This window comes from Triplophysa rosa, linkage group LG22 (assembly GCF_024868665.1).
Source record: "Triplophysa rosa linkage group LG22, Trosa_1v2, whole genome shotgun sequence".
NCBI classification, from domain to species: Eukaryota; Metazoa; Chordata; class Actinopteri; order Cypriniformes; family Nemacheilidae; genus Triplophysa; species Triplophysa rosa.
The window spans coordinates 20,856,728-20,879,701 of NC_079911.1; the positions used below are offsets into that span (position 1 = coordinate 20,856,728).

Genomic DNA, 22,974 nt, shown 5'->3' on the forward strand with positions numbered 1-22,974 from the left:
GTCAAATGTTCAGGCTATAACAGAGATTCACTGTGAACAAAACAAACCCATCTGTGTTGAAAGAAGAATTCTATGGTAGAGACATACGGTTTGGCTAAACTGTGCAGTAACATGCCGTTGTTTAAATCGTTCACACGTGCCAGTTTGTCCACAGGAACGAAGCTGTTTAACACACATGCAGCAAGCCTTCGGTCCAGAGACCAAGCGTCAGTCCAAGTTTATCAGCATCCTGCATCAACTGTAGATCTCGAACAGCGACGCGCTCCAACCTCAACAGCTGCTTCAGAGCAGCGACATGTGTCAACGGGAACCGCAGACCCTGAAACTGAGAAAAGTAAGTGAGTGAACACAATCCTGGAGGAGGTCATGAAGATGAAATCATCATGTGATGAGAACTGACAGACCTGTGATCCCTGTTCATCATCAGACAGTCCCATCATGTGTGTTTCTCGCTTGTTTCTTAAAGAATGTAACACAAACACAGCCAACTCTGTGGCCTTATCCTAAGAAGCAAACACACACACACACACACACACACACACATAGGGCTGTGACGGTGGCCGTGACAACCGCACCACCGCGGTGGTAAAGTGCCATGACGGTGGCGAACTGCCACTAGCGGTAGTGCACGTTACTCTGACAAATATAGGTGTAATAAATATGAGAGTTACGATAACGATTGCTAGTTGTAGCCTTTCAATTGTGGATGGTTTTATTTAAAAGATTTTACATTAACAGAAATTATTGGCATACGTTTCCGTTGGTGCGTTCGAGCGCGGGCCTGCACGGCAAAACCCAGATTATTCTGCGGGTTTTGCAATGGATCTTGTTGTGAAATGAACAGATGCGTAAAATCAAAACTGGCTATGACCCGCTTGCTTAGTGTCGGAGCGCGCGCAGGTTTTGCCGCGGTTGCGGAGAGACATCTATTCATTTGCGCTCCTGTGCACATCTTCTGAACGTGCATTTAGTGCAGCTGTACACATTTTAATCTGGACAATGTCAACAAGTAAATTTCACATCAACGAGTAGGAAAAAGTAAAGTTTTTATGGCAATCTGAATAGGAAAGCCAATGTAGGTTTAAACAGTTTGTTTCAAATGGAATTGTTAAGGACCGTAAGGGTTAATACGCCACTGACTGAAGTTACTGCAACAAGAGCTTTTTTATTTAGTATTTAGCTTTCTTATGTCATCTAAGTTTTCATTATTTACTGATGTTTATTTAAATGTTTTATATGCTGTAGTGTGCCATTTCACTGATGGATTTGCGCGTTAAACATTGACGGATGTTTCATCCTCATTTATTTCAGATATCATATTTCAATTTCAAGTATTTAACAATTTCAAGTATTTAAATAAGGTCTATATTTCTCTTCCACTCGTTATGTGGTTGCTACACGCAAATATAATAATATAAATATTATTTATATAAATAATATACAGTTAGGGCCATAAATGTGTGTTGTTTTTTTTCTTAGAATGTACCAAATTGTTGATTTGGCCGCTCTTAATGTTCCTGGCATCTTTTTGACGGATGTGTAGTGTTTTTAAAATCTAACTATGGTCTGTTTCACTTACATGGAGATCTCCCTGAACCCCATGATGTGGGTTCACAGCAACAGCTTCCAAATGCAAACACCACATGTAGAATCAACTCCAGACCTTTAACATGCTTCATTTATGACAAAATGATTTAAGGAAAAGCCCATACATGTGAATAAAACAGCTTTTTATTCAACTGTCCAATTACTTTTGGTCCCTTGAAAAAGGGGGGCGCTTCATATTAAAGAGCTGTAATTCCTAAATCCTTCAACTAATCTGGATGTGAATACACTCTAAATAAAGCTGAGAGTGTGCACTTTAAGACAATATCCATTATAAAACTGTAACTCGAAAACATATTGATACACAGCTAAAATAACAAAAAAGGTGCCTCTGTCCAAATATTTATGGCCCTAACTGTATATTTCTCAACCACCGCGGTGGTAAACAACTGCCACCGTCACAGCCCTACACACACACACAGTGAGGACATTTCAATACTTGTGTCGTATATAAAACATGCATCAGTGACTCTTACAGTGTCATCTTGACTGGGTTCCACTGTTAGAAGAAGATGCTCTTTAAACTTGATACATACTGTGTCGTCTAATGCTGGCAGTTTTCCAGCTGAAAGAGAAAAATCTTTATACAAGACGTCGGTAAAACAATGACAAACACCAACAGCAGCATGTGAGACTCGCCTGGCTCAAGATCGGCCTGGTCCAGCAGGAAAGGTGGGAGTCTGTTTGAGATGAAATCTCTCTTCATGTCAGTGGAGCGTAACTCCTTGTGTTCCTGCTCAAGACGATCAGCCAAATGCCGCAGAAACACACATACCTGTTTATTAATGTCAGGACCAAAACTCGGACACTGACACACACACACGGGGAAAAACATCAATAAATTGTGGAAGCATAAGGGACATTTATTTCAAAATGAGACACAAGGACTTGTGGGTAGGAAGGGACTGTACTTACAGTAAGGAGGTTTTGTGGCAGACCACAGCGCAGCCTGTGGTCACTTTTCATAGAATCAAATAAGAAACTAGGAAACACATCTAGCATGAAGTCACCCCATGACCTAAAACACAAGCATCTTGGTTAAGTGCATGTTCTGCAAGCCTGAAGAAAAACATAAAGCTGTTATGATAGCTTAAGAAGATTGTGTGATATGTGCACAGACATACGTGTTTTGGTAGGTGCTGAGTGTGAGGTGTGTGGAATGATCCACACCTGAAGGTGTGTTCGCCTGGTGGATGGTTCCTCTTGGGAAATAGAGCAAGTCACCAGCCTAACAGATCAACAGACAGATCTGTAAGCAACAAATCTGTGTGTCCAAAGAAACACTTTGCTTTGTTTGTAATGGGGACAAGTACATTGATAGCAGACTTCCAGTGTGAATCCGAATTGTGGTTTTTCAGAACACTCCCTTACAGAAAAGACACATGAATTTCACATGTTTTTTACATGTTTTTCGCATGTGATCACATGTATACAACGTGTTTAACATGTGCAAAAAAACACGTGTGATCACATGTGAAATGTGTGTTTTTGGAACATTTTGGTGTGAATTCCCACGTGAAACCCATGGGATAACATGTAAAAACCCATGGGATGACATGTGCAACATGTGGTGACGTGAAGAACATGTGATCACATGTGGAGACATGTCGCATATGTTATCCCATGGGTTTTTACATGTTATCCCATGGGTTTCACGTGGGAATTCACATCAAAATGTTCCAAAAACACACATTTCACATGTGATCACATGTTTTTTGCACATGTGAATTTCGTGTGTCTTTTCTGTAAGGGCTGTTAACTAGGGCTGAAACGAGTCCTCGAGTGATTCGAATACAAACAAATCTGAGGCAAATTTTGTTGCCTCATAGCCTCGTTTAATCCATTTATCTGCAGTACACACGGAACGCTGCGTTTCCCCACGGACCATTATTACTGACGCACAGCCCGCTAAACTCTGTTCATGTTACAGGCTCTCAAGTCTCACGCATTCACCGCGAGACACACGCATTTGAGTCTGTTCACACGCTCACACGTGTTTCTCATGCTGATAAATAACTGATAGCTTATTGAAATGGTGAACTGCTATTTTACTGTTTTAGTCTATTTTGCGAGTGAAACTTGTTTTCCGGCTGCATTGAGTCCATCAAACTAGATGCGGACTTGTGGACGCCGAATCCTGTTATTTACACATGTCATCTGTCTGTTCTGCGTGTCTGAGTGAATGAACTGCACTGTTTAACGTGCTACACGCGTGATGCTCATAAATTTGACTGCGTCTGCGCTTTATGAGGACATGAACTTCACCTCCAGAGTTGCTCTGAGAGTTTATTTCACGAACGTTATTGTTTGAGTGAAGAAACATACGTACTAAAAAATAAGCATCTTCCGACAACCTGCCAAAATAAAAGTCATAGGCTATATATTACTATTTAATAGTAAAAAAAAAAACTAAAACTAATTTATATAAACTAAATGAGTTTTGAGGGCAGACCTGACCTGTTGAAACGAGATGGTCTCCATCCCTCCTGGGCTGGGGTTTCCATCCTGTCTAGAAATATGGCAAAAAGTCTTAATGCTAATGCTAAAACTTGACTCGCTGGGGCCCAGGTCAGGGAGCAGACAGTATGGCTTAACCAACTGTCTGCTTGCCGTCTCACGTCGCAGAATACACAAAATGTACAACATGTAGTAATCCGTTCTCCCAAACATCACAAAATAGAGACTGTGTCTGTCCCCCGGATTAGCAAACATAAAATAATGCGTAAACCTCTTGAAAGTAATTTAATAAACGTTAAACAAACTAAACATGAACAAAATACAGATAATCAACTGTTACGACTCGGATTGCTAAATATTAGATCTCTCTCTAATAAAGCACTTTTTGTTAACGATATGATAACAGATCATAAAATAGACATGCTCTGTTTGACAGAAACATGGCTAAAACCAGATGATTATATTGCTTTAAATGAATCTGTCCCCCAAGATTATTATTATAAACACGAGCCTCGTCTAAAAGGCAGAGGGGGAGGTGTCGCAGCACTTTACAATAACTCTCTTAGCATTTCCCAGAAGTCGAACTCTAAATATAATTCTTTTGAAGTCATGGTTCTTCATGTTTCAACACCTAATACTAAAGATAAAACACTTTTTAAATTGATTCTAGCTATTGTATATAGGCCTCCAGGGCACCACACAGATTTTATTAAAGAATTTGGTGGGTTCTTATCAGAACTAGTACTGGCCGCAGATAGACTCCTTGTCGTTGGTGACTTTAACATCCACGTAGATAACGTTACAGATGCCTTAGGAATGGCTTTCAAAGACACTCTTAACTCCATGGGCATTAGTCAACATGTGTCAGGACCCACTCACCTTCGTAATCATACTTTAGATTTAATACTGTCTTACGGTATAAATGTGGACGACGTTAAAATCCTTCAGCAGAGTGAAGACATTTCGGATCATTATCTGGTATTATGTTTGCTTCACTGGCCTACGGCTGCAAATAAAACTCATTGTTACAAATATGGTAGAACAATAACTTCAACTACCAAAGATGCGTTTCTCGATAATCTGCCCGAATTGTCTCAAATCATGAGAAATAACGTTGAAGATCTTGACATTACCACTGAAAATTTTAATTCCACCTTCTCGGTAACGCTAGACAAAGTTGCTCCACTACGTTTAAAGAAGATTAAAAATGGCAGCCCCACACCGTGGTATAATGAACACACTCAGGCTCTAAAGAAAGCGGCCCGAAAAATGGAGCGCAACTTTAAGAAAACTAAATTAGAGGTATTTCGTACAGCATGGAAGGATAGTATTCGAAAATACAGGAAAGCCCTAATAACTTCTAGATCCGCCTACTTTTCATCACTAATAGAAGAAAACCAGCACAACCCTAGGTTTTTATTTAACACGGTGGCTAAATTAACAAAAAATAAATCGTCAGTGACTTCTGATCCTGTATATCAGCATAGCAGTGATGAATTTATGAACTACTTCACATATAAAATCCAAGATATTAGAGAAAAAATTATAACAATGCAATCAGAAGTGAAACCCGCTGAACAAACTAACTACAGCGCCCTTAAGGAGAAAATGCAATTATTTTATACCGTAGATCACGATGAGCTGTCTAAAATCATTAGATCATCTAAATCAACAACATGCATGCTAGACCCTATACCTACAAATCTACTGAAAGAGATGCTCCCAGAAATTATAGATCCTCTTCTTGGTATTATTAACTCATCTCTGACATTAGGACATGTGCCTAAAGCATATAAGGTGGCTGTTATAAGGCCCCTTGTCAAAAAACCCCAACTCGACCCTAGAGAACTAAGGAACTACAGGCCTATATCGAATCTACCTTTCATATCTAAAGTTCTGGAAAAAGTAGTTTCAACTCAATTATGCTCCTTCCTCCAAAGGAATGACATCAATGAAGAATTCCAGTCTGGATTTAGAGCATGTCACAGTACAGAGACTGCTTTGATCAGAGTTACAAATGATCTGCTATTGGCGTCTGACCGAGGTTGTATCTCGTTATTGGTGCTGCTAGACCTTAGTGCTGCATTCGATACCATTGACCACAGCACACTCCTACATAGACTCGAAAATTATGTCGGCATTAAGGGAATAGCTTTGAAATGGTTTAAATCTTATTTATCCGACCGTTTTCAATTTGTAGCAATAAACAATGAGGTGTCACGCAAATCGCAAGTCCAGTACGGTGTACCACAGGGCTCAGTCTTAGGGCCTCTGCTCTTCGCATTATACATGCTACCTCTAGGAGATATAATAAAGCGACACGGAGTTAGCTTTCACTGTTATGCTGATGATACTCAACTTTATATTTCCTCGAAGCCTCATGAAACACAGCAGTTCCATCGAATAATGGAATGCATAGTCGATATAAAAAACTGGATGAGTAACAACTTTTTATTACTGAACTCGGACAAAACGGAAGTGTTACTTATTGGACCGAAAACTGCTATAAGTAACAACCAAGAATACTGTTTAACTATTGACGGATGTTCCATAAAACCCTCGTCGTCAGCAAAGAATCTTGGCGTTCTATTCGATAGTAATCTGTCATTTGAGAGCCACGTCGCCAACACCTGTAAAATTGCGTTTTTCCATTTTAAGAATATATCTAAACTACGTCATATGCTGTCAATCTCAGATGCAGAGAAGTTAATTCATGCATTCATGACATCAAGACTAGATTACTGTAATGCACTGTTAGGTGGTTGCCCTGCAGGCTTATTACAAAAACTCCAATTGGTCCAAAACGCGGCAGCTCGAGTTCTTACACGTACAAAAAAGTATGAACATATTAGCCCGGTTCTGTCAACCTTGCACTGGTTACCTATAAAGCATCGCGTTAACTTTAAAATCTTGCTTATTACCTATAAAGCCTTACATGGTTTAGCTCCTCAGTACTTGAATGAACTCCTTTTGTATTACAGTCCTTCACGTGCATTACGCTCTCAGGCGTCCTGTCAGTTGGTAATACCTAGAATTTCAAAATCAAGTGCAGGTGGTAGATCCTTTTCCTATCTAGCGCCTAAACTTTGGAATAGTCTTCCCTGCACTGTCCGGGAGGCAGACACACTCTGTCAGTTTAAATCTAGACTAAAGACGCATCTTTTTAATCTTGCATACACTACTCTTCCATAATATAAATCTTCAGAGGGTTTAGGCTGCATTAGTTAGATCAACCGGAACCAAAAACACAACTGATGTACTTGTTGCATCAAAGAGTACAGAACAGTACTCTACTCTCAGCCAGTCTTGTCTCATTGTTCCAAGGTTACCACAGCGAGCAGGATGCAGTTCATGGCCTGACCTGATGGTAGAGCGGAGAATGGGAAGTGGGGACCTGACAAGAGCTGAGATGATAGAGCTGGATAAAGAAGGACGCGGTCTCTTGACATGTCTTCACCACAAAACTTCAAATGCTATTAGATTATTAATGATAATCTTAAACTATAATTTATTTTATTATTAAGTTTATTTATTTTATTTAGCCTTGTTGTGCAAGTTCTCTGGAGCTTGTGCAGAGGCAGCAGCTTTTGCCAGAGGGGAACTGGAATCCCCTGGTTGGGCCTGGGTTCTCCTGAGGTTTTTTTTCTCGATTAGAGTTTTGGGTTCCTCGCCACCGTTTGCATACTGTTTTTGCACTATCTGCCTGACCGGGGGGGCTGCTTTAGAATCTTAAAGTTTTACTTAATTAATATTGCATATAGGAATTTATAGTCTGTTATATTTGACCTGTGCTTCTCTCTCCTTTATCCTAAATGTGTGCTCTCACTGAGCGTGTGTGCGTACTTGTCCGTGTACGTACGTGTGTGTGTGTGTTGTGTGTGTGTGTGTGTGTGTGTGTGTGTGTGTGTGTGTCTCTGTGTCTGTGTGTGTTGGTGCGTGTTGTGTGTGTGGAGTGTTTTGTGTGTGGGTGTGTCTGTCTTCTGTGTTTTCAACCTTTTCTTGTTTTTGCAGGTACAACTTTGATTGTTTTGCTTGTAGTCAATGTGTCTCCTGTACAGCTGCTTTGTAACAATGAAAATTGTAAAAGCGCTATATAAATAAAGTTGAGTTGAGTTGAGTAAATGCAGCGTTCATAAGCTGAAGTTAGTTGTTTAGCTTTGAAATTATTCTTTCTATTTTATTCATGTTTCTTATTTATATATTTGTATTATATTGCATTTTGAATTTAATATGGCAATGGAATGGGTTTAATTTTCACAGATATTAATGTATGCAATTTCAGCAATAAAAACTTTAATTTTTCTAAAAAGGAAACAAATTAGTTGTTTTACTCATTTTAAGAGACCTGTCTTATTTTCTCTTGTATATTTAGTATTGCTTTTTAATAAAGAAAAAGTATTTATTATCTGAATACCCAATTAATCGATGGAAAAATCAGTAGAATACTCGATTAGTAAAAGAATCGATAGCTGCAGCCCTACTGTTAACCATCTTATGTGGTCATTAACTCATGTGACAAGGACTCAGTATACATGCACCCTCAAAATGCAATTTGAATGAGATTTTGGCAAAATTTCGAATAAACGTCACCTCATGTAAACGCAATACTTTGGTCTAAATAATGTGATTAAGCACATAATCCTAGTAATGTATGTGGGGTACATAGATTTTGATCGGGCATGTTAACACTTTAATTGCTTCCATTCTAATCCAAGTGCGCATGTGTTTGTGTCACACAGGTGCGTGCTTGAGTGCAAATTGGTTGTAAACGTGCCATTCTGAAGTTTTACTGTCAACACAAATCTCTGCCAGCAGTCTCTGCTCTTTACCTTCATGTAGACACAGAGCTGATCCTTCCTATACGCAGACTAGGCAGGTTGCGTAGGGCACCACCAGGGGGCCCCCTTGAGTACCGAATCAAAAACACTATTGTAAACAAGACACTATTTTTATAACTTGCGGATTCAACTTTAGAGGAATCATTTGGAAATTTCCTTTTTAATACCTAATTTATTTCATTACTGTTACATACTCGGATATCATGCAGTGGGCGGCAGGTAATGACGGTTGTGGCTAGAAGGGATACAGCTACGGGCGGAAGTGATGCAAAACCTTGCTATAAGATTACAATAAATTACATTAGCTAAAGGCTACACCCTAATTATACCCTAAACCTTACCTTAAAATAATAAAAAAATTGTAATTAACTGTTGTCAGCGTGACAGAAATTATGCAGTATTGAAGTGCGCATGCCCAGGGGTGGTAGCTGTATCCCTTCTAGTCTTAACCAGTAATGACGTGCTTGATATGCATCTTTACAAATGACCATGGCTTTAAAACGGAGCTATCCGTCTGGGCGGAGAAAAACAACGGCAACAACGTGAAGCAAAAGAACAAGACGACATGCGTTTTTGTACTATTTTAAAGTCTTATTTAGTTTTGCCAAATTATGCAATGAATTACTTCTAAACCAATTCTCCAGTACAGATTTACAAATACAGTATTTGTCCACTATATTTTGTTTGCCCATGATAGGCTAATGTGTAATTTTTAGTTTGTGCCATCACATTTAGATAATTATTGATGTTTTCGTATGCTTAGCTTTTTTGAGAAAACTGTATTTATCATGCTTTATTTATGTTAGTAAATCACTCATTTGGTAGAAAAAAACAGCGCTTGCGTGTTGTAGTTTTTTTTAACAGCTAGATGGTTCCAGAGTCACGCGTTAGGTAAATCAAAATGTTTTATTTAATTTGATACTGAATTGTTTAAGTATAAAATGAACCCCTAGTTTAATGTTTAGTTTTTTTTCTTTCAGTCTTCATTCGTTTAAGTGTGTTAATTGAGTTATTATTTTTGATTTCTTATAGGCCTAAACATAACTGTAAACTATATCTAATTTTCATTATTTGTACAAGGGCCCCTCACAAGTTTGCTAAGGGCCCCCAGACGTCTAGGATCGGCACGGCATGGATGGGTTGTCAGTGTAGACAACCGTTGCATTTTCATCATATTTCTTTATCACAGCACCGAATAACTATGAAATAAATCCATAGAAGGATTTTTCATTTAAATATATTAAAACAGTGGCCAGCAACACACCTATTGTATCCGAGTTTATGATGTTTGATGTTCATTATAGCAAATAGAGGTATGCTCACGTCATGTAAACATATAACTGCAATAAAGTCCTTACTCTTGATTATTGTGAATAGTCACATTATTGGTGCAGATATAAATGTAGTCAATGTTTTGGGTTAGATTTGATTCCCATCTGTGTGCAATGAGCATACCTGCAGTATGATGTCATGCGTGGGGGTGCCAATATGTTCCTCTGGTTCCAGGCTGTACTCGCGGGCAAGATGGACGGTGGGCTTATAAAGCCTCCAGTGCTTCTGTCCCTCCAGCTGAAGAATGAAGACCTGTACAGAAGAGACACGCACACCATCACCCTTATTCGTTAAAAACGCCTGCGTTCAATTAAAAAAGGTATTCTGCTTGTAATTCATTTCCAGTTTTATAGAAATATTGATTTGAACTGAAATGATATAGTGATAGACATCGGTATGGGGACATCACACACCTCAACATCATCATAGTGTGGCGGCAAACCCTGAGAGTCTTCAGGCGTGATGTACACATTAGAACCGACCAGAGAGCCGAAGAAACACTCCAAGCGCTCCTGAATGCGCCACAACTCATCCTGTGAGCACACAACGTCCAAATAAAACGTCAATAAACACAACACATATTTAATTCTATTTCCTTCACCAATACACACACACATCACATCATCACCAATACACACACACCATATATTCAATTCAATTCCCATCACCTTAAACCTCTGAGGCTGGTGAAACTGCATAGTGGCTTTCTTCTGGTCAAAGTCTTTTTTCAGCTGACTGAACTTCACTCGTCCATCTTTGTTTAACACTTTCTTCTTGCCGTCGATACAGCGGCAGATATTGAGATCTGTACCGAACTGCAGCCCGCGAGAGCAAAGCTGCTGCAGGTCAGATAGCTGAAACAGAGAGCGATAATAATCCGCCAATGCAGCATCTGATCTGTGTAAAACTAAAGGTTTCTTCTCCCAGTGGTGCTGGAAAAACTCATCCACACTCATCGGACTGATGAGACTCTGAAAGAATTCACGAGGCGAATCAAAGCACAGAGGAGCGTCAGCCGAAGCTTTCGTCAGCATCATCTTCCTCTGTTTAACAGACACCACCTCTTCATCTTTCTCCTGTCCAGCAGATTTATTCACTCTTTTGCCTTTGTTCGGCATCTCTGTGACACACACACTTTTACTCAACCCGTATTGAACAGTTGTGATAATCAGTGACGTCTTCCTCACTGATTTATATCATATTTGACTTCATCGACCAGTCTATATTAAACGGAGTCAAATATAAATAATGGTTGACTTAAACACATGCGCCGCAGCTGTGGCACCGAGAACTACACCGGCTGGAAAGTCGAACTTCTTTCCTTTGATGGCGCGTCGCAAGCAACATGTTTAGGTGCATATCGCCACCTACTGTACCGGGGTGTGTAACATCAGGGATTTAGGTACTTCGGTGAATTACATATAAACAAGATTAGATCCGTTTATCGAAACCTGTACTTTAGAGGAATTCAAACAGAGCATTCCAACAATCCCTCATTTTCTCGCCCTCCCCCAGAATTCCCTGTAAACTCCACTCTCGCCCTAACTCACACATTTTGCCATGCTAAGCAAAGGTCGATCTTCATAGGACGGTTCGGTTTTTTTAACGGATCATTCCGAAAGAGTTGATTTAGGTCATGGGAAATCATTGTTATTTATAATAATTATCATCAATAGATCACCACACATAGATATGTCCAAATCCAGTTTAATCATTTAAAGGATTTTAATAAAACCTTCCTCATTCACACCCAGATCAAGCATTTTCATCTCAATGACTCCACAGCACACATTGGCCATATTCCACCAAACACTTCCACACCGAGTTGACATGACAATATCAGACGTGATTTTCCAGTAAATGAGAACAATGAGTGCGAGTCTTTAGTGTGTCAGATGTAGACGTGTCTCTGGTCCGGTCACTGTGAAGATTCTGTTTCTCTCTGTTTCTCTCTCTCTGGAAAGGTAAGTTTCTCACACTTGGTGAGTTTCAGTGGTAAGTGTTGGGCGATCTCATTGGGATCCGTGTACAAGGCTGGAGGAACATGCTAAAAGAAAAGCAGTGATCATTTAACCAACAACATCCCTCTTGAAATCACAAACAATTTATAAAAACATGAAAACACACATTTGGTAAATTAATATTTTATGACTTCTTTTTAGCTCACCTGAAGATCTGGTATTTTGCTTTCACGTGTGCTAAATTCTCTAAGCATGTAGTCTTGCCCAGCCTGTTGAAAGCATTAAAGAATGTGAGCTTCAAACGTTAAGAGTTCAAATATAAAGATGTATACGATAACAGGGCTAAAACTTGCCTCGTGATACAGACGTGTGTCATTAACCCTAATCAGCACGCCGTCCACTCTCAGGAAGAACCGCAATAGAGTGAAAAAACTGGTGGGCATGACTCTCTGAAATGATCAAATATTTCACATTTTCTTCTAGTTTATGGAATGATGCAATCAAAATGATTAAATTAGGCAGATCTTTACAGATCAGGGGACCACTGATGTACTTTTTTTTAAATGTGCTACAGAAATAAATGACAGAAATAAGTGCTCTCTCATATTACAACCACGAATGCTTAAATAGCGATAATTTGTATGTAAAGCCCAAAGCACTTACAATTTTCACACTGATCATAGACACGCCGTGATCGTGCAACTCGTCTTCAAACAGAAGCACGTCCTCAAAAAACTTGATCTGCTCTCGTGCTTTCAGCTTCTCCACATCAATCCGTTCTGTGGTGGGCGCCACCTGTTTAATACACACAGTAATGTGGTTTCTGAGGCTTAAAGGGATAGTTCACCCAAAAATGAACATTTTTTCATAATTTACTCACCCTCAGGTTGTTCCAAACCTGTATACATTTATTTGTTCCGATGAACACAAAGGAAGATATTTGTAAGAATGTCAGTATCCAAACAGATCTCATTCCCTATTTACTGCCATAGTAGGGAAAGGGATGAGATCTGTTTGGTTACTGACATTCTTCCAAATATCTTCCTTTGTGTTCTGCAGAACAAAGACATTTATACAGGTTTGGAACAACCTGAGGGTGAGTAAATGATTAAAGAAATTTTCATTTTTGGGTGAACTATCCCTTGTCAGCTAGTTAAATCATCGCTGTGTGTTTACGTGTAGGGTAAAATACCTTCAATTGAATTTGCTCTCCAAGTAAAGTCCCTGTGTAATCTGTTGTATATGTCCAGTCGTAATGTTTCACTACCTCTTTGGAATGCTCAGAGTCGGCCCTGAAACAGAGCGAAAGGATTCTTTTAGAGCGAAAGGATTCCACATGACAGTGAAAAAAATTTGTTTGAGCCTCAGAGTGTTTTACCTGCTTTCTTGCCACTCTTGAGCGCAAGCCACTTTTACAGAATCCTGCATATTGTTGACACATTTGAGAGCATCGATTGCATTAAACTCAATCCCAAAACCATTCATGTGCTGAATGCGCAGAACATTGTCACCAAAAAGCATCTCTGGGAGAGAGGGCATATGCATCTCATCTGCTAACCTGTGACAAAAGTACTGTTTGGTCAGATTCAGGTGATGTGAGCTCATCTCAGGCGCGCACACACACACACACACACACACACACACACACACACACACACACACACACACACACACACACACACACACACACACACACACACACACACACACACACACGCGCACACACACACACGCGCACACACACACACGCGCACACACACACACACACACACACACACACACACACACACACACAGGCCGGGTCATTTCTAATGCATCAAAATATTCATCCACCTGTTTTCACCACAGCAGAGATTGCAACAGTCTAACCAAGCAAACATGATTTTTACCTCTCAATATCTTTAGACTTCATAATATGAGTCTTTGCAGCAGTGACTGTCCAGGGCCCAAAGCTGAAGTCCTCTTTACTGCTTTTAAATCCATGTGATATCAGTGAAGACATCGTGCAAACGGACTGAAGAACGAAAAGCACTCAATTTAGTCCTTCAACAGACAATATCTTATGTATCATTTACTGAAAACACAAATTATAAAAATTAATAAAAAAAACTAATCACAGCTCAACAAAAAAATCTAAGAATCTTGCATTACCTGTTATTAGCAGAATTCAAAAACTCTTTAATATTAGGATTTGTGCAATTGTATTGTGAATGTCATGAAGAATAGGAGCGAAAATAAAATTAACGATTTATGAACGTTTCAATTCATGTAATCTGGACATTGAGTACAATCAGTTATAGGCGTTTTTGTATTTATGTAATTTTAAAAATCTGGAAAACAGTGAAAGAAATTGTAAACACACACATTCACCTCGCCGCGCATCCGCGTCTATGTACGTATGTATGGAGATGAGTGTGTGTGTAACGTGTAATTCTTCCCGGTGTTACACACGAACACTAACTGCGTTCACGATGGTTCCGCCCGTCATTCGTTGATATTCATCAAACTGCAGTCGGCTGGCAAAGGCACAGTACACAACCAGAATGAAGGCTAAACACAGATTGTAAAACTTTGTCAGTTTATGCCATTAACAGCTCACTGAACAAAGCCAACGCAAGCAGATCTACTCACCTATATTGTTTCATTTTCACTCGTTTTTATATCTGTTTCAATGTGTATTTCATCCAGTTTTGGATTAAATGTTCTAAATTCCGTCTAATTTCAAAGTTTCTCACCACAAGCAGGTTTTAAGAAGCACTAGATGGATAGTCAAAGCTCATTGGTTGAAACAGTCACCTATGATAATGATTGGATATGAAAGTGAAAGGCGGGGTTTAGACGGATTTAAAAGGCGCTGCGTCATTTTAACGTGTCTTCGTTTTGTTGTTGAGAGGGTGAGTATGGCTGGAAGCGGCGGCTGATGTCGGCACTGTGTGTTGGTCGATCATTTTAGTGTAAGAATTTATGGTCGTTTATTTTAAAAGTTTATATGTCTCTCCTGAAGCACTGATGCTCTCAACTTTCTTCCTAAACATCATAAGGTGATTCACACATACAATATTACCCACTGTAAACCAAAAAATAAGTTTGGTGAGAAAGTTTAAAACCATAGCTTGAAATGGTGATTATGGTTTTTTAAATTCTTTTGAAGTTAATGTGGCATGACAAATATGGCAAGATTATTTACAGTAGGTAATAACACATTCGGTTATGCATTTTAATACTGATTTAACCCAGTGTTGCTTTAATAAAGTGTATGATGAAATTTTTATAACTGTTTCTGATTGTAATCAGTATTACTTGACTCGAATTTCAGAAAATGTTGAACAAACAGGGTTTGTTGGTAACGTTTGTGCAAATTAAAGGTAGAAAGAAATACAGTACATATACTAGTAAATGTAAGTTTTATACTATAATGAAGGAAGTAATATCCAAAAATGAGGTTGGAGGCAGCAGTGCCGGGGCTCTCGACTATTTGTGACCAGGTAGTATGGTTCTGTAAATGAGTGGATTTGTCTGCAGATCCAGTAAGTAAGTGGGATGTTTCAACAAGTCTAATGATTAAGTGGGCATGTTTCTACAGGTCAAGTGGTTGAGTGGGGTAGTTTTAACTGGTCTGGCAAGTTGGCTGTTTCTACAGGTCTTTACAGAGATGTTTCTACCAGTCCAGTAAGTAAGTGGAGCTGTTTCTACAGGTCCGATGAACAAGCTGATGTGTTTCTACAGGTCCGGTGAACAAGTGGGGATGTTTCCACAGGTCTGATAATTGATGTTTCTACCGGTCCAGTAAGTAAGTGAAGATGTTTCTGCAGATCTGTTGAGTGAGTGGGAATGTTTCTACAGGTCCAGTGAATGAGCTGAGCTGTTTATACAGGTCCGGTGATTCCACAGGTCTATTAATTGATGTTCTACAGGTCTGGTGAATTGATTTGTGTTCTACAGGTCCGGTGAATTGATTGGTGTTCTTTCAACATTAGAAAGGTTAGACCCTATCTCACTGAGCATGCGGCACAACTCCTTGTCCAGGCCCTGGTAATCTCAAGATTGTACTGCAGGAAGACCATGAAGGAAAGCATTGCAGTAAAGGCTATCAAACCGCTCTAGCTGGTTCAGAACGCAGCAGCACGCCTCATCTTCCAACAGCCCAAAAGGGCTCATGTGTTGCCCCTTTTCATCTCTCTCCACTGGCTACCGGTTGAAGCCCGTATCAGTCCTGTAGGCAAGCATTAGTGACTTGAATCTATTACTGGATCTGCACCGACATACTTTCACACACCCCTACACCCCATCAAGATCCCTGTGTTCAGCAAACCAGCGGTGTTTTGTACTGCCTTCCCATGAGGGCAGTAAATTGCTTTCCCTCTCATTCACAACTCCTTCCTGGTGAAACATTCTAACTCTGTCCGGTCAACCACATCTCTCACTACATTCGAAAAACTACTTAAAACCTATCTCGTTTGTGAATACTTGACAGACAAAAAAAAAAACACTAACCCTCTCTCTCTTTCTCAACAGGTAGTGGTCTAGCTTTTGTTGAAACCAGTAACTTTGTATTAGCACTCATTGCATTATTGCTCCTTAAACTCTTTGTAAGTTGCTTTGGATCAAAGCGTCCGCTAAATGACTAAATGTAAATGTTCTGCAGGTCCGGTGAGCGAGCTGAGATGCTCTGCAGGTCCGGTGAGCGAGCTGAGGTGCTCTGCAGGTCCGGTGAGCGAGCTGAGGTGCTCTGCAGGTCCGGTGGGCGAGCTGAGGTGCTCTGCAGGTCCGGTGGGCGAGCTGAGGTGCTCTGCAGGTCCGGTGGGCGAGCTGAGGTGCTCTGCAGGTCCGGTGGGCGAGCTGAGGTGCTCTGCAGGTCCGGTGGGCGAGCTGAGGTGTTCCATTTCCGCTTCCTGTTAGTATGTCCCAGTGTGTGGAATCTTTTGCCATGCACTTAAAAGTATCTACTCTTCCAACACAAAACAGTACCTACTATTAGGGCTAGTATAAGTAGGTGAATTGGAACGCAGGGTTGATCTTGTCTTGGTCTCGACACCCTCTGGTCTTGTCTTGGTCTCGGTTTTGGTGGTCTCTACTACAACACTACAAGTAGGTAAGTGGAATTCTTTGTACAGGTCCGGTGAGCGAGTGGCAAGGTTTTAATGATGGCTTTCTGATTCGCTTGCTGTTTCTGGGTTTTCTGAACCAGGTTAGTCTCCCATTTGTGGTTTTGCAGTTTTCAATGTGTGGCAGTTTTATTTTGTTCATTCTTTTCTTTGATAGAGATCCCTTCAAAGTGCTGTATGCTCTTCTCCGTGTCTTCAAACATCAGTTGGCCTGGAGCTGACTGACACTTCTGCAGCCTTGAGTATTTACTGCATGTATTTAGTTTTTTTTCTCCACAGCTGTTTGTTTAGAATTTTAACTGCTTTTGTACATCTGTGTATTAATAACATTTCTGTATCCCACGCAGAATCATCACTGGCCTGGTCCTTTAGTACTGTAAGGAAGCGGTAAACACATGCATGAGTCTCTTAAGCAATCTTTGTGTTAGCTTGATTCACTGTTAACTGTTGTGCAAACGGTGCATTTTATAGCAAGTCTGGTCAGTTTTGCACCTGAAGTTACATGCAGAGTGCAAAGTTTTGCTCCAATTAAGCCAATCACAGTCTCCCAATTCACATGATACTGGTGGCTGTGTTTGTCTGGTGGTTGAGTGAAACTCTTCAGAAAGGTAGAGACCTCAATGTTGTTGTTCTGTGCTTTAACATCTGCCTTTTCTCTGTGTTTGTTTGCCTTATGTCGGTCTCTTGTTGTTTTTTTACTCTAGCTGGTGATTTGAAATGAATTTAAAGTGGACCGTTAAATGCAATTTACAAACCCGCAAGTGCTGCTTTGTGATTCTAAACTTGTAAAGTGGCTACCAGTTAGGTAATTATACTTCTGTTTTGAGGAAATGAAATGAACTGCGTAAAATGCAAACTTGGATCTGTGTCTATTGTCTGCATGTCTTCATAGACTTGACATTGTTTTGCCTACATTTTAAAACGAGATTCTTCACCATTCTGTAGTACTCCGCCTCTCCCCCTTTTTTCTACTGCCCAGGAAGCTCGTTGGGAGCAGTTTTCTTTGCCGATCTGATAAACGCACTTGCATGTAACGAGTTATATTTTACATAAAAAAGTTAAGTTTTAAATCTGCTAAATGATTAGTATTAATATACTTTTTTTGCCCGAAGACCAGCTGGGTGATTTTTTTAAAAAAGATCTGGGGCTGGATTCACAAAAATTAAGTTGTAGTTCTAACTAGTGAACTGGAAGACTGTCATTGGCTGCTTCAGTGAATGTTGGATCTTCGCTCTGCAGCAATGAAGATCTACTGGTGGATTGGATTTAACACCAGGTATTGATGTGAACACTAGAAGAGTGTATTTGTTGAATGTTATGCTTTCATATAAAACTGTTAGTGTATAAAGGGAATGTATTACCTCTGTCATTTCCTCAACTTGTTTTGTACGTAGCATTGAATGAGGACTGATGCTTTAAAAGGAGAGTTCATCCTAAAATAAAATGTTTACCCTTTTTCGGCGATCACAAAAGATTTGAAGGAATGAAGGGGATTTGTAGCCATGTTTTTGCGAACGGACTGTTTAAAATGTAATTTATATGCTGCATTTCAGTCCTAAACAAGATCGTTTCAATATAAACATAATTCACTAACTAGTATTTATGATCCGTTATAACAATTTAGCTTCTCTTTCCTTTTCTGAATGTTCATGTGAGGTTCCTGGAGATACTCCGGCTTTAGATTGAGCTTCATGTGTTCTGTCAGCTGCTGATCACTGCCGGTACTGCACATACTATGAGGATTTCTGTCAACTCCTGTGTCATGACTCCTGCATCAGACTTTGACACTGAGACATAATATACATTTTAAATCGTGAATACCGATATACAGCTTTGACTCGATGTGTTTTGGGTGAATCAACTTTGAGTTTTGTATTACAGTCCTTCACGTGCACTACGCTCTCAGGCGTCCTGTCAGTTGGTAATACCTAGAATTTCAAAATCAAGTGCAGGTGGTAGATCCTTTTCCTATCTAGCGCCTAAACTTTGGAATAGTCTTCCCTGCACTGTCCGGGAGGCAGACACACTCTGTCAGTTTAAATCTAGACTAAAGACGCATCTTTTTAATCTTGCATACACTACTCTTCCATAATATAAATCTTCAGAGGGTTTAGGCTGCATTAGTTAGATCAACCGGAACCAAAAACACAACTGATGTACTTGTTGCATCAAAGAGTACAGAACAGTACTCTACTCTCAGCCAGTCTTGTCTCATTGTTCCAAGGTTACCACAGCGAGCAGGATGCAGTTCATGGCCTGACCTGATGGTAGAGTGGAGAATGGGAAGTGGGGACCTGACAAGAGCTGAGATGATAGAGCTGGATAAAGAAGGACGCGGTCTCTTGACATGTCTTCACCACAAAACTTCAAATGCTATTAGATTATTAATGATAATCTTAAACTACAATTTATTTTATTATTAAGTTTATTTATTTTATTTAGCCTTGTTGTGCAAGTTCTCTGGAGCTTGTGCAGAGGCAGCAGCTTTTGCCAGAGGGGAACTGGAATCCCCTGGTTGGGCCTGGGTTCTCCTGAGGTTTTTTTTCTCGATTAGAGTTTTGGGTTCCTCGCCACCGTTTGCATACTGTTTTTGCACTATCTGCCTGACCGGGGGGGCTGCTTTAGAATCTTAAAGTTTTACTTAATTAATATTGCATATAGGAATTTATTATCTGCTATATTTGACCTGTGCTTCTCTCTCCTTTATCCTAAATGTGTGCTCTCACTGAGCGTGTGTGTGTGCGTACTTGTCTGTGTACGTACGTGTGTGTGTGTGTGTGTCTCTGTGTCTGTGTGTGTTGGTGCGTGTGCGTGTTGTGTGTGTGGAGTGTTTTGTGTGTGGGTGTGTCTGTCTTCTGTGTTTTCAACCTTTTCTTGTTTTTGCAGGTACAACTTTGATTGTTTTGCTTGTAGTCAATGTGTCTCATGTACAGCTGCTTTGTAACAATGAAAATTGTAAAAGCGCTATATAAATAAAGTTGAGTTGAGTTGAGTTACTAAATTTCATCTATGAAAAATTCCTTTTTTCTTTTAGTCTGGTTCCACTTTGGTCCAGCTTGATGTTCTACTTGTGTATCAAGTGTAGAAACCCTGCTTGCCTACAGTTTACTTTAGTTGAGGCATGGACTCCACTAGACCTCTGAAGGTGTGCTGTGGTGTCTGGCACAATGTTTGCAATTTACTGGGCTTAAAGGATCTGCTGCTAAGTGTGCCCTCTTTGGATTGGACTTTTGTTCAGCATATCCCACAGATGCTCGATTGGATTGGGAATTTGGGGCCAAATCAACACCTCAAACTTGTTGTTGTGCTCCTCAAACCACACCTGAACCATTTTTGCTCTTGCGCAGGGTGCATTATCCTGTTGAAAATAGGCCACAGCCACCAGGGAACGCCGTTTCCATGAAAGGTGCAACAATGTTTAAGTAGGTGGTGCGTGTCGGTTACATTCACATGGATGGCAAAGCATCACGCTGTCTTGCCGCCTTCCCACAGTACATTCTGGTGCCATGTGTTCCCCAGGTAAGTAGGCTATCCATGTGATGTAAAGGAAAACGTAATTCATCAGACCATGCCACCTTCCATTGCTCTGTGGTCCCGTTCTGATGCTCACGTGCCCACTGTTGGCACTTTTGGCGGTGGACCGAGGTATGCATGGGAATCCTGACAGGTCTGCGGATATGCAGCCCCATTCACAATAAACTGTGCTCTGTGTATTCGACACCTTTCTATCAGAACTAGCATTAACTTCAGCAATTTGAGTTACAGTAGCTCGTCTGTTTGCTGCCCACATGCATCAATGAGACTTGGAAGTCCATGAACCTGTTTGCGGTTCACTACTGTTCATCTTTGGACCACTTTTGTTAGATACTGACCGGGAACACCTCACAAGAGCTGCAGTTTTGGAGATGTTCTGTTGTCTAGCCATCACAATTTGGCCCTTGTCAAACTTGTTCGAGCTTTACTCTGTGATAATTGGCCTGCTGTTACTATTCTTTCCGAATGTTTTAACTAATTTATAAAACATTGCACTTCTTATTGATGACTGACTGGCGTCTGAATGCTGTTTGTTCTGGAGAAGCATTTTGTCTGTTAATTAGCTGTATTTGGGTACTTGCTCAGTTGATTCTTGTATGTAGATGTGAAGGTATTTACAAAAGGGCTGCTGCTTTCATTGAGCAAGGACACAAACACGGTTTATTTTTGTTTTATTGTATTTTCATACTTTTAATATGTGGTTTCTTTCAGTTGATTTGTAAGACTTACAATTGATTTCAACAGCTGTTTTGGAAATGATTTTTTACTTCACTACTAACATCTCACAGCAAGGCTATTCAGTCTTGCTTCTGGAGAGTCCTAAACCCATCTGATGCTGTTAACCAGTCTTTCAGTTCACATAAAAATTACAGGCTGATGTCAGTTTGTGGTTTGATGTTAACTCTTCCCAATGTTAGATTTTGAGGTACAGAAGCCATACTGTTTGTTATTTGTACAGTTTGTGCATCATTTCAAGGGTTGATTGTAGGTATTATACATTTATGTAGTGAACTTGGTTACTGATTCATGTTGTATGTTCAAGCATTTTGTCCAGATAAAGTTTGTCCAGTTTTTTAATGAAAGTGTGTACATTTTGTATTTTTGGCCTCATGGTTTACATTGTCATGTGCTCTGGACTAGGCTATAACACTAGACTGGTCAGTGATAGCTTGGTAGGTGGTGGTATATAGTGCAAATAAAATATTTTGTTTGTATAATAAATGTTTACTAGTGCTACACCAATGATATTGTTATTAAGTTTTTGTGTGGGGGAAAGAGGGTCAGGGGTTAAGGTTTAGGTTAGGTGAAGGCCAATAAAATGTATTTAGGGGAATGAAAATCTCACGCTCCCAACGAATGTTAGGGGATGAGTTTTGCTCGGTCCATCCCCAGTCTGCAAGGCACCCCGGTTCTTAATTAAGTTTTAGGTTTGGCAGGGTGGGTGACAATTATTAGGTTTTAAGATTTTGGGGGGATTTTTTCCTTTAAGGGTTAAGTTTGGTGTTTGGTAGGGTGGGTCCACATTATTGGGTTTTTATGGAAATATTGTGAGGATTCCCGTTTGGTTTAGAGTTTTTGTAGGTTAGGTCCAAATTTTTAGGTTTTAAATTTTTTGGGATTCTCCTTTTAGGTTTAGATTCGGTGTTTGGTAGGGTGGGTAAAAATTATTTGGTTTTTAAGAATTTTATATAGGGATATTTTTTATGGGGAGGGGGTTCTATTTAGGGTTAGGGGAATGAAAATCTCACGCTCCCAACGAATGTTAGGGGATGAGTTTTGCTCGGTCCATCCCCAGTCTGCAAGGCACCCCGGTTCTTAATTCTTAAGTTTTAGGTTTGGCAGGGTGGGTGACAATTATTATGTTTTAAGATTTTGGGGGGATTTTTTCCTTTTAAGGGTTAAGTTTGGTGTTTGGTAGGGTGGGTCCACATTATTGGGTTTTTATGGAAATATTGTGAGGATTCCCGTTTAGGTTTAGAGTTTTTGTAGGTTAGGTCCAAATTTTTAGGTTTTAAATTTTTTGGGATTCTCCTTTTAGGTTTAGATTCGGTGTTTGTAGCGCGTGGGGTAAATTATTTGGTTTTTAAGAATTTTATATAGGGATATTTTTTATGGGGAGGGGGTTCTATTTAGGGTTAGGTT

The 22,974-nt window shown here is 39.9% G+C and overlaps 2 protein-coding genes across 7 annotated transcripts; both read right to left on the bottom strand.

The window, feature by feature from the left end:
- Positions 1-6: 6 nt before the first annotated feature.
- On the bottom strand, positions 7-11,577 carry riox2 (ribosomal oxygenase 2). 3 transcript variants are annotated; one of them, XM_057320822.1, is made up of 9 exons: positions 10,901-11,573; positions 10,646-10,765; positions 10,356-10,484; positions 2,730-2,833; positions 2,521-2,623; positions 2,245-2,338; positions 2,082-2,170; positions 405-503; positions 7-325 (listed from the first exon to the last, which is right to left on the bottom strand). In XM_057320822.1, exons 1-9 carry the CDS (start codon positions 11,348-11,350, stop codon positions 167-169), a joined length of 1,347 nt encoding a protein of 448 aa, XP_057176805.1. In that variant the 5' UTR covers positions 11,351-11,573; the 3' UTR covers positions 7-166. The 3 variants fall into 3 exon arrangements, 2 of the variants coding, with proteins under 2 accessions (XP_057176805.1, XP_057176804.1); XM_057320821.1 differs by having other exon boundaries at positions 2,245-2,413; positions 10,901-11,570; XR_008961728.1 differs by having other exon boundaries at positions 303-325; positions 405-2,011; positions 2,245-2,413; positions 10,901-11,577.
- Positions 11,578-11,930: 353 nt separating this feature from the next.
- tiprl (TIP41, TOR signaling pathway regulator-like (S. cerevisiae)) lies at positions 11,931-14,658 on the bottom strand. Of its 4 annotated transcripts, XM_057321396.1 has the most exons (9): positions 14,558-14,596; positions 14,345-14,369; positions 14,083-14,207; positions 13,572-13,751; positions 13,386-13,485; positions 12,857-12,988; positions 12,547-12,642; positions 12,400-12,462; positions 11,931-12,279 (listed from the first exon to the last, which is right to left on the bottom strand). In XM_057321396.1, the coding sequence occupies exons 3-9, from the start codon at positions 14,193-14,195 to the stop codon at positions 12,151-12,153; spliced, it is 813 nt and encodes a 270-aa protein (XP_057177379.1). In that variant the 5' UTR covers positions 14,196-14,207; positions 14,345-14,369; positions 14,558-14,596; the 3' UTR covers positions 11,931-12,150. The 4 variants fall into 4 exon arrangements, with proteins under 4 accessions (XP_057177379.1, XP_057177377.1, XP_057177378.1 ...); XM_057321394.1 differs by lacking the exon at positions 14,345-14,369 and having other exon boundaries at positions 14,564-14,658; XM_057321395.1 differs by having other exon boundaries at positions 14,345-14,616.
- Between the last annotated feature and the right edge of the window lie 8,316 nt (positions 14,659-22,974).